This window comes from Anomaloglossus baeobatrachus, chromosome 2 (assembly GCF_048569485.1).
Source record: "Anomaloglossus baeobatrachus isolate aAnoBae1 chromosome 2, aAnoBae1.hap1, whole genome shotgun sequence".
Taxonomy (NCBI): Eukaryota; Metazoa; Chordata; class Amphibia; order Anura; family Aromobatidae; genus Anomaloglossus; species Anomaloglossus baeobatrachus.
Genome location: NC_134354.1, coordinates 21,668,482 through 21,679,997, shown reverse-complemented (window position 1 = coordinate 21,679,997; position 11,516 = coordinate 21,668,482). Strand labels below are relative to the sequence as shown.

Genomic DNA, 11,516 nt, shown 5'->3' with positions numbered 1-11,516 from the left:
AGATTACAGGACACTGCACTGGGATACACATGATGTGAGGAACATGAATGGCCGCTACCTCTATCTGTAAAGCACAGCCATGTTGCCATGGTACCTGCTGATGCAGTGGAGGGCCCGGTCACCGGTGACCTCCACATACTGACTCCGAACATCATTACAGAGCACTCCCATGTAGAATGGGCAGATTTATCGCTCTGCCGTTGTTGCCCATGTAAGAGAGTGGCCAGAGATGGATATGTTCATTGCTCCACGACATCTGTGTACCAACATCGCCATCTGCCGGAGGACCAGCACCATCAGGAACTGATCTGCAAAGAGTATGTTAACTCGAGGGAAAAGTTAGAGGCGGACACCGAGTGAGGTGACAAATGTGGCGCAGCTACAAAATATAAAAGGCTGGGCCGGCATCGAGAAGGCAGAGTTGGCGCCAAGATTACCAAGGGAGAATATATGAAGTAGATAGTGGTTCCTCTGCGCTGCCACTGTTCATTGTGCATTATGGTTTTATCCTGAGGAAGGGACCAGATCACTCCAAAACGCGTAGATTAATAAACCTGTCTATTTTTCATCTGACTATCGTTTTTAGTCACGCGGGTGGCGTAGAGGAACCACTATCTACTTCATATATTCTGGTTTGGTGTCTGTACACATGTGGATCTGCAGCAGCCTTTATGCCTACATAGTGGTTGTGTCTCACACAACCATCCCAGGTGAGGAATTTATCTACCCCCTTCATCCCTGCTGTTATCAGGTATCACCCTATTGCGCTTTTCATTTTTCACCTCCAGTTTGCTTCCAAGATTACCAAGGGAGCAGATGTCTACGCAGAAGGTGAGGCCCGTGTCGCCTGACGTAGAATTATCTGGAAATGTGCTATGCCCAGAGAAACCAGAAAACTGTATGCCATCACTAGAGGATCCTGAAAAACTGAATTCCATCACCAGAAAAAAACAGACACCAAATACCATGATCACAGGAATCCAAAGACCAAATACCATCGCCAGAGGATCCCGGAGACTGAATACCATCACCAAAGGAAACCGGAGAACGAAGACCATTGCCAGAGGAACCCGAAGATCAAAAACCATTGTCGGAGGATCCCGAATAACATTGGCAGAGGATACTGAAGACTGAATACCGTCGCCCGCGGATCCAAAAGACTGAATACCCTCACCAGACCAGAGAAATCCGAAGACTGAATACCAACACCAGAGGAACCCAAAGTCCGAAAACCATCGCCAGAGGATCCCGAAGGCTGAATACCATCACCAGGGGAAACCGGAGAACGAATACCATTGTCAGAGGAACCCGAAAATCAAAAACCATCATCAGAGGATCCCGAAGACCAATTACCATTGTCAGAGAATCCCGAAGACTTAATACCATTGCCTGAGGATCCCGAAGACTGGACACCATCACCAGAGGAACCCGAAGACTGAATACCAACATCAAAGGAACTCAAAGTCCGAAAACCATTGCCAGAGGATCCTGAAGACTGAATACCATCACCAGAGGAAACCAGAGAACGAATACCATCACCAGAGGAAACCGGAGAATGAATACCATCACCATTGGAACCTGAAAACCAAAAACTATCGTCAGAGGATCCTGAAGACTGAAGATCATCGCCAGATGAAACCAAATACTTAATACCATTGCCAGAACAATGTGCCTATAAAGAAGAAAAACATCATTTAGAGATATAACCAGAGTTGACTTCTGCTTCAATCACCATATACAGCCACATCACCACTATGGGCGGCACTGGGGACGGGGGAGCAGTCAGTGACTCTGCTGGGCGCAGGCACCGCTCATCTATTAGGCTGGGTTTTACTAGGACCTGCAGTACCACTGGTTGATTGTGGTGGTGTGTTCCTTCCGGATGAGGAGTTACCTTTCAGCTGGGGCCAATGGGAAGGCACCACCCCCCTCTTATGCCTTCTCCCTTCTGTTGGCAGGTGCCAGATTGCTGTTGTTTGTATTCCCGTGTATTGACCTTAGCTTGACTACCTGACCACTCTTCTGCCTGCCGTTCCTGTACTTCGCTGCTAGTTTTGGTTTTGACCCTTAGCTTGATATCTGACCACTCTCCCGCCTGACAATTTTTGTCCCTGTTCTACCTTCTGGATTTGACCCTGCCTGGTTACTGCTCTTCTCAGGACCGCAGTCTTCCGCGGGCAGCGATCACCTGGGCCCTGTCATAATTCCAAATCCCTGTATAGGGGATAAAGGGTTGCGGGGTCCGCGTTACTGCTTTGTGGACGGTTGCCTCCATTCACCTGTTTCACCGATCCTGAGTCCGTGGCTCCAGGCAGGCGTCACAACAGCCATGCAAGTGTTTGAGTCCCAGGGAAATCCAAACTTCATGAAAATCAGAGAGATAATCGATGAATGAATGCAATAAATGTATTGTGTTGGAGGAGAAGGAACTGAAAAATCACAGCAACATCTGAGTCTACAACACCATAGACATAGCCCTGACCTCCAGGGAAAGCAGGACATCTCTCTCAATTCAGGACTGTCCCGCTAACCCAAGGACTGCTGGGAGATATTAGTATCACACATGATAGGATTATATACACAACTCAGCAAATTGTAACACGAATTAGATTTTTGGACTCAGCAGACAGTATTATACATGACGAGCTCAGATACACAAGATCAGCAGTCAGTATCACGCACAAGAGGATTAGATACACCCTCATTCTGCTAAGATATTAATTTTCTTAATTGTACAGATATTTCACCTTCACATTTGTATTTGCAGCCTCTCCATGGTCTCGGACGCGTACACAGAGAGCATCTTCATGGAACCAATCCACCTATCATCCGCAGTGGCCGCCAAGAAGATTATAAGTGAAGGTAACGTCAGCCATCATTCCTAGAAAGTAGGGGGATTGTGTGATGGATAGATAGATAGAGGGATAGATAGATAGATAAATAGATAGATAGATAGATAGATAGAGGGATAGATAGATAGAGGGATAGATAGAGGGATAGATAGATAGATAGATAGATAGATAGATAGAGGGATAGATAGAGGGATAGATAGATAGATAGATAGATAGATAGATAGATAGATAGATAGATAGATAGAAAAAGAAGATTTGACCAGCATCCTTCATTTGTCCTAAACGGCTGCACTCTAACAGGAACAGACAAATACACCTACTTGGGCCTGGAAATTCACCAGTCAGGGAGCTTCAAACAAGCCATAGAGACCCTGAAAAACAAGGCCTGCAAAACCTTTTATGCCATCCGAAGGAAATTGTATCATCTGAAGCCACCAGTGAGGGTCTGGCTAAAAATCTTCGATTCCATCATTGCCCCAATCCTCCTGTACGGCAGCGAAGTCTGGGGCCCTCACACTTACCCAGATTGGTCAAGGTGGGATTCCAGTCCAACAGAAATATTCCACCTGGAATTCTGTAAGCCCCTTCTCCAGGTCCATCGAAGCACCTCCAACAGTGCCTGTCGAGCCGAGCTGGGCAGATTCCCTCTACACCTAGCAGCTCTGAAGAGGTCACTATCATTTCAGGCTCACCTACAGAGCAGCAATCCAAGCTCCCATCACCACAAAGCTCTGATACATATACGTGGGCCAGATGAACCAGGACCCCGGGCACAGCTCTCCCAAACCCAACTGGACAAAATAACCAATCACAGCAGCCTGACAAGAACCAGAATCAGGACGATGGTGGACGAGGGCCAGGAGAGGTATGTCAGTGACTGGAGGACCGACATAAACACCTCACAGAAACTGACCACGTACCAGAGACTACAGAGAGACTACAGACTGGCCCCGTATCTGGAGAAAATCCCGGACCCCAGAGACCGCAGGACCCTGAGCCGATATAGACTCAGTGCCCACAGTCTAGCCATCGAATCCGGCCGACACAAGCAGAGCTACAAGCCCAGGGAGGACAGACTGTGCCAACACTGTGACCTGGAGGCCCTGGAGGATGAAACCCACCTCCTGCTACACTGCACCAAGTACTCAGCAGTGAGGGACACTCACTTCAGGAGACTCTCGCATCTCTTCCCGGATTTCAGCTCCATGAAGGAGGAAGAGAAAATATATATCCTGCTGGGGGAAGAAGAGAGCGCAGTGGAGATAGCAGCGCGGTATGTGAGCGAATGCCATAGACTTCGAGAAAGAGAACTATGATAAGTCATGGACTTCCATAGCCCCCCATCCCAGATGTGGCCCCCCAATCCCCACCCTGGATATGCCCCAACCACCGTTACCACAGTCCCCACCCTGGAAATGCCCCATCATAAGCCATGGCCTTCCATAGCCCCCATCCTAGAAGTGCCCCCACAGTCCCCACCTTGGATGTGCCCCATCCATCCTTCCTACAGTCCCCACCCTCCATCCCCACAGCCCCAGTCCCTAATGCACACTTGCTTTGGCAAAACTAATTTGTATTTGGTCCTGCCAATAAAGCTTATTTGATTTGATTTGATTTGATAGATAGATAGATAGAGAGATAGATAGATAGATAGATAGATAAATAGATAGAGGGATAGATAGATAGAGGGATAGATAGATAGATAGATAGATAGATAGGTAGATAGATAGAGGGATAGATAGATAGATAGATAGAGAGATAGATAGATAGATAGATAGATAAATAGATAGAGGGATAGATAGATAGATAGATAGATAGATAGGTAGATAGATAGAGGGATAGATAGATAGATAGATGGATAGATAGATAGATAGATAGATAGATAGAGGGAGGGATAGATAGATAGAGGGATAGATAGCTAGATAGATAGATAGAGGGATAGATAGATAGATAGAGGGATAGATAGATAGATAGATACATAGATAGAGGGATAGATAGAGGGATAGATAGATAGATGTCACTCTCCCGGTGTCCCGACAGCCCTCCTTACCCACTGAGCCGGTCCCTGCATCGCACCACCGCTCCGTACCCACTGATCCAGCATCGCCAGCACACCACCGCTCCTTACCCACTGAGCCGGTCTCACCATCCAGGCACCGCTCCTTACTCACTGATCCAGTATCGCCATCGCACCACCGCTCCTTGCTCACTGATCCAGTCCACGTGTCCACTGGTCATGGCTGCCGCTCCCGCTCGTGCTCTCCTGGGTCCTGCTCCTGGTGTTATGAGTCTGACTCTGAGTCTTAGCCACATGGTTCTGTATAGGACCGGGCCGCGCCCACTCTCCTGGTCTTATAGGCCCAGCACACCTGCAGCAGGAAATGACATGAGGCTGTGCTGGGTATATAAGACTGGCCTTTCCATGTGGGCGGGGCCTGATCAACGTGTCTTGAAGCTTTGTCTTGTGAGCTAGGTGCTCAGGTCCCCTTGTGCCGTGTCCTGTACTACTGCCTATCTTTACTACCCGGCACCTGTACCAGTGTCCTGCACTGTCTCAAGGAACTCTGTGACCCCGGTGACTTTGTTCTACCCGTCCCCTGTGGCACGTGGCTCCAATCCCGGCCACGCCAGTGCTCCGGCTGCCGTGTACCCTGCCCCCCGGTGGGGTGCTCGGTCCAGCGGATCCACCTCCTGGGTCTACCAGTCCTCCCAGTCCTGACAGATTGATCAGGCCATGGATTCCGCCGGAGCACAAACGGCTGAGCTGGCTGAACTACGCCAGGAACTGGTGCAACAGCGTGACACCTTACACCGCATACTGAAGTTCCTGACGTCTGTGGACCACCGGTTGTACACGTTACAGACCGCCGCCTCGTCTCCGTCGACGCAGCAGACAGCATCTAAGTCCGAACCTGTTGTCCCCTTGGCTTCGCAACTCTGCCTCGCTGCTCCGCCTCGCTATGCGGGGGATCCCAAGACCTGCAGAGGCTTCTTGAACCAGTGCTCCCTGCATTTCAAGCTGCTTCCCCATTTGTTTGTCTCAGACCAGGCTAAAGTGGCGTTCCTGATGTCACACTTGGAAGGCGAAGCTCTAGCCTGGATTAACCCCCTGTGGGAGAATGAGGATCCAATGACCACCGACATCCGGGAATTCCTGCAAGCTTTCCGAAGTACCTTCGATGAACCCGGACGTACTACCGCAGTGACCTCTTTGCTCCTCCGGCTACGCCAAGGGACCCTGACCGTCGGCCAATACGCCATCCAGTTCCGCACGCTCGCTTCTGAGCTGGGCTGGAACAATGAGGCCTTGACGGCGGCCTTTTGGGAAGGTCTCTCTGGCCGCGTCAAAGACGAACTAGCCGGCCGTGACGTTCCACGAACTTTGGACGCTTTGATATCCTTAGCCACCCGGATTGACCTCCGTTTCCAGGAGCGAACCAAAGAGGTATTCCGGGAGGAAAAGCGACCACCCCGTCACGCCTTGTCCCCACAGAGGCCTACCGCTCCCTTGCCCCTGCCTTCCTGTGATGTGTTTCCAGAACCCATGCAAGTTGACCAACTGAACCAAGCCAAGCAACGCCGTGCAGAACGACTCGCCCGGGGCCTGTGCTTCTATTGCGGAGATGGTTCACATATGCTCCGTTCTTGCCCGGAGAAACCAGGTAGACCCCGGGTCCAAGGGATGGTGGGAACCGCCACCCTTGGCACCGGAATCCCCTCCGTTCCAGTTACGCAGACTGTCCAGGTGACGACGGAGAAGATCAGGTTCACAGCAGAGGCCCACATTGATTCTGGGGCAGTGGGTAATTTCATACACCAGTCTGCAGTGAACCGATACCAGGTACCTGTGATCCTGCTTGCCAAGCCCCTCTGGTTCGCCTCCGTGGATGGTAAACCACTATACGAACCTGTCCGGTATACCACTGAACCCGTGAGACTCCAGGTTGGCACTTTGCATACTGAGACCATTGCCTTCTATGTCATCCCAAGAATGGCTCCTGAGCTCCTGCTGGGTCTGCCCTGGCTTCAACTCCATGACCCTGCCATTAGTTGGCGCTCTGGCGCTATTACTTGCTGGGGGCCCTTGTGTCATGACCACTGCCTACAGCCCATTCCTCGGCCCCTGTCACCTGAACCTGTTATGCCACAGGAAGAGGAAGAGGTGACGACGCAGTCCAGTGCCGTACCACAACTCCTGTCCCTTGTGCCTGTGGTGCCACTGGAACCAGAAGAGACGACGCACTCCAGCGTCGTTCCACCGTCCCTGACAATTGAGACTTTGATGCCACCGGCTACTGAGGATGAGACACTGTCCTGTACCCGGTCCGAGACACCCGATCCGGTCGTCCAAGACTCCGGTCCTGCTTCTGACTGTCTTCCCCTTTCCGTTGCCTCCGTTGCCGCTGACTTGGGTTCTCCGATACGGGACATAGTGGCCATGAAAACAGTCCGGGGTAAGCAGTCCTTCCTGGTCGATTGGGTGGATTGTGGTCCTGAGGCCCGGTCCTGGTTGTCCCGGAAGTACGTTGCTGCCCCTCTTCGGCGCGCCTACATGTCCCGGCCGCGGGGAGGGGGGCTTCAAGGGGGGGGTACTGTCACGCTCCCGGTGTCCCGACAGCCCTCCTTACCCACTGAGCCGGTCCCTGCATTGCACCACCGCTCCGTACCCACTGATCCAGCATCGCCAGCACACCACCGCTCCTTACCCACTGAGCCGGTCTCACCATCCAGGCACCGCTCCTTACCCACTGATCCAGTATCGCCATCGCACCACCGCTCCTTGCTCACTGATCCAGTCCACGTGTCCACTGGTCATGGCTGCCGCTCCCGCTCGTGCTCTCCTGGGTCCTGCTCCTGGTCTTATGAGTCTGACTCTGAGTCTTAGCCACATGGTTCTGTATAGGACCGGGCCGCGCCCACTCTCCTGGTCTTATAGGCCCAGCACACCTGCAGCAGGAAATGACATGAGGCTGTGCTGGGTATATAAGACTAGCCTTTCCATGTGGGCGGGGCCTGATCAACGTGTCTTGAAGCTTTGTCTTGTGAGCTAGGTGCTCAGGTCCCCTTGTGCCGTGTCCTGTACTACTGCCTGTCTTTACTACCCGGCACCTGTACCAGTGTCCTGCACTGTCTCAAGGAACTCCGTGACCCCAGTGACTTTGTTCTTCCTGTCCCCTGTGGGACGCGGCTCCCATCCCGGCCACGCCAGTGCTCCGGCTGCCGTGTACCCTGCCCCCCGGTGGGGTGCTCGGTCCAGCGGATCCACCTCCTGGGTCTACCAGTCCTCCCGGTCCTGACAATAGATAGATAGAGGGATAGATAGATAGATAGAGGGATAGATAGAGGGATAGATAGAGGGATAGATAGATAGATAGAGGGATAGATAGATAGATAGAGGGATAGATAGATAGATAGAGGGATAGATAGATAGAGGGATAGATAGATAGAGGGATAGAGGGATAGATAGATAGATAGATAGAGGGATAGATAGATAGAGGGATAGATAGATAGATAGAGGGATAGATAGAGGGATAGATAGATAGATAGAGGGATAGATAGATAGATAGATAGAGGGATAGATAGAGAGATAGATAGATAGAGGGAGGGATAGATAGAGGGATAGATAGATAGAGGGAGGGATAGATAGATAGATAGAGGGATAGATAGATGGATAGATAGATAGGATAGATAGATAGATAGATAGATAACTATTAGACAAAGATAACACAAGTAACACAAAATGCAGTGTATACATGAAGGCCTTTATTAATTAAGGGAAAAAGAAATCCAAACCTACAGGGCCCTGTGTAAAAAAAAGTGATTTTTTTTTCCCCCTACCCTAATTTATGTTTTAATTGGGTTATCACATCTTTGGGAAGCTGAGTTCTAATCCCCTAGAAGATCCTCCCAAGCCTGAGTACTGCCACACCTGTTCTCAATCAATCAAAAAATCACTTAAATAGGACCTGCCTGACAAAGTGAAGTAGACCAAAAGATCCTCAAAAGCTGGACATCTTGCTGTGATCCAAAAAAATTGAGAAACAAAGTAATTGAGATATATCAGTCTGGAAAAGGTTATAAAGCAGGGACGACTCATCAAAGAGGTCACAAAAGACCCCAGAACAACATCCAAAGAACTGCAAGCATCACATGCCTCAGTTATGGTCAGTGTTCATGACTCCACCCTAAGAAAGTAACCAGCCAAAAATGGACGGCAAGGCAGAGATCCAAGAGGAAAATCACTGCTGAGCAAAAAGGGCGTAAAGACTTGTCTCAGTTTTGCTAGAAAACTTGATGATCCCCAAGACATTTGGGAGAATACTCTGTGGACTGACGAGACAAAAGTTGAACTTTTTGGAAGGTGAATGTCCCATTACATCTGGTATAGAAGTAACATGGTATTTCAGAAAAGGAACATCATACCCACAGTAAGGTATGGTGGTGGTAGTCTTTTGTTGCTGGAAGATTTGTTGTGGTTAATGGAAACATGAATTCTGCTGTCTACCAAAAAATTCTGAAGGAGAATGTCCGGCCATATGTTCCTGACCTCAAGCTGACGGGCACTTGGGTTATGCAGCAGGACAATGACTAGCCCACTCCAAAGTCTTAATTTTTTGGGGGGGGGTTAAGCCAAAGTCCTGACCTTAATCTGATTGATATGCTCTGGCCGTACCTTAAAAAGGCTGTTCATGCTCGGAAACCCTATTAAAATATTTCTATATTTTATCCACATGAAGCCTTTACAAACTGAGTTCCCCTCCCCCCACCCTTGCTGCCTCTAATTTATTCTCATAGGGGGGCAAATCCCTTCCTGACCCCTTACTCAGCAATTGAGTTAATGTTTGAGGTCACTCACTCCAGCAGTGTAATTTACAGCATGTAACCACTGATACCAGTATTTGTACAGACGGCACGCCATCCATTTTTAATGTCATACGCTCTCGTTATTTGGGGGTCCTCTCCGGCTGCGCCTTCCTCCTCCTCAGCACCTTATTTCTACTTATTTCATGTCCAATAAAGGTTACAAGCCGGGTTGGATTTGACAAAAAATTCTCCATGAAAAGATGGATATTCTGCCCCTATAAGCAGCCGGAATTATACTCCAGAGTTTTATTAACAATTACTCAAGCTTCAGAGCTGAAATCTCCAAGGATATTGTGCTTGTTCTGTGCTTTAAAAGAGCAAGCTGTGATGGAAAGTCAGTTATCTAATGAAGAAAAAGTAACTGCCGCCTGCTCTGGAGTATAATACAGGAAACAGTAAGTAATGTACTGTATGTACATAGTGACTGCACCAGCAGAATAGTGAGTGCAGCTCTGGAGTATAATACAGGATGTGACTTAGGATCAGTAATGTAATGTATGTATACAGTGACTTCACCAGCAGAATAGTGAGTGCAGCTCTGGAGTATAATACAGGATGTAACTCAGGATCAGTAATGTAATGTATGAACACAGTGACTGTACCAGCAGAATAGTGAGTGCAGCTCTGGAGTATAATACAGGATGTAACTCAGGATCAGTAATGTAATGTATGTACACAGTGATTGCACCAGCAGAATAGTGAGTGCAGCTCTGGAGTATAATACAGGATGTAACTCAGGATCAGTAATGTAATATATCTACACAGTGACTGCACCAGCAGAACAGTGAGCGCAGCTCTGGAGTATAATACAGGATGTAACTCAGGATCAGTAATGTAATGTATGAACACAGTGACTGTACCAGCAGAATAGTGAGCGCAGCTCTGGAGTATAATACAGGATCAGTACAGGATCAGTAATGTAATGTATCTACACAGTGACTGCACCAGCAGAATAGTGAGTGCAGCTCTGGAGTATAATACAGGAGGTAACTCAGGATCAGTATAGGATCAGTAATGTAATAAATGTACACAGTGACTGCACCAGCAGAATAGTGAGTGCAGCTCTGGAGTATAATACAGGAGGTAACTCAGGATCAGTATAGGATCAGTAATGTAATAAATGTACACAGTGATTGCGCCAGCAGAATAGTGAGCGCAGCTCTGCAGTATATAACCTAGGGTCAGTACAGGATCAGTACTGTAATGCATGTACACTGACTGCGCCAGCAGAATAGTGAGTGCAGCTCTGGAGTATACTATTAGATGTGACTTGGTAGATGCATTATCCATGAAAAAATAGAAGATTATGGCTGAAGAGTATATGAAGGCTTTACACTGAAGGGCGACTAAGGGACTTGTATTTTCAGGTCATTACCTTTTGATTTTTCGGTGGAAATGCTCTTAAAAGAAGATCCTGACACATCAGGTTTAATGCAGTCGAATAAATAGCGGCATTTTCTGCTCCACGGGAATTTTCCAGCAATCTTTACCACTGAAGGACTTAAAATCAAAGCCGACATATGCGCCCTGTACTGAGCTCTCAGCATCTTTGATGTCTCCTTCCAGTCCAACTTCTGCTTTTACAAAATACTTCTGACACCCTCAGAAGCTCCGACAAAGATTTTACTGGTGAAGAAGAGCGGGATCGGGAAGAGTCAGAGACAGACCGAGGCTGCACTTGCCGAGTTCAGTTCTCCTCATTGTGGTGTGTGGGAGCTCGGCCCACCACGGGAAGCACGCACGCTTTTTGGCTGAAGCTGCGAAGGGTTGAAAAAAAAATCAAAAATATCAGAACTTCCA

General features: G+C 48.8%; 1 protein-coding gene across 1 annotated transcript in view; it reads left to right on the top strand.

The window, feature by feature from the left end:
* The window catches only part of STYXL2 (serine/threonine/tyrosine interacting like 2), a 93,808-nt gene that overhangs the window by 59,101 nt on the left and 23,191 nt on the right, over positions 1–11,516 (top strand). Inside the window, exon 3 of the mRNA XM_075334914.1 lies at positions 2,768–2,862. Within this exon, the coding sequence (XP_075191029.1) occupies positions 2,768–2,862 (95 nt within the window). The remainder of the gene's footprint in view (positions 1–2,767; positions 2,863–11,516) is intronic.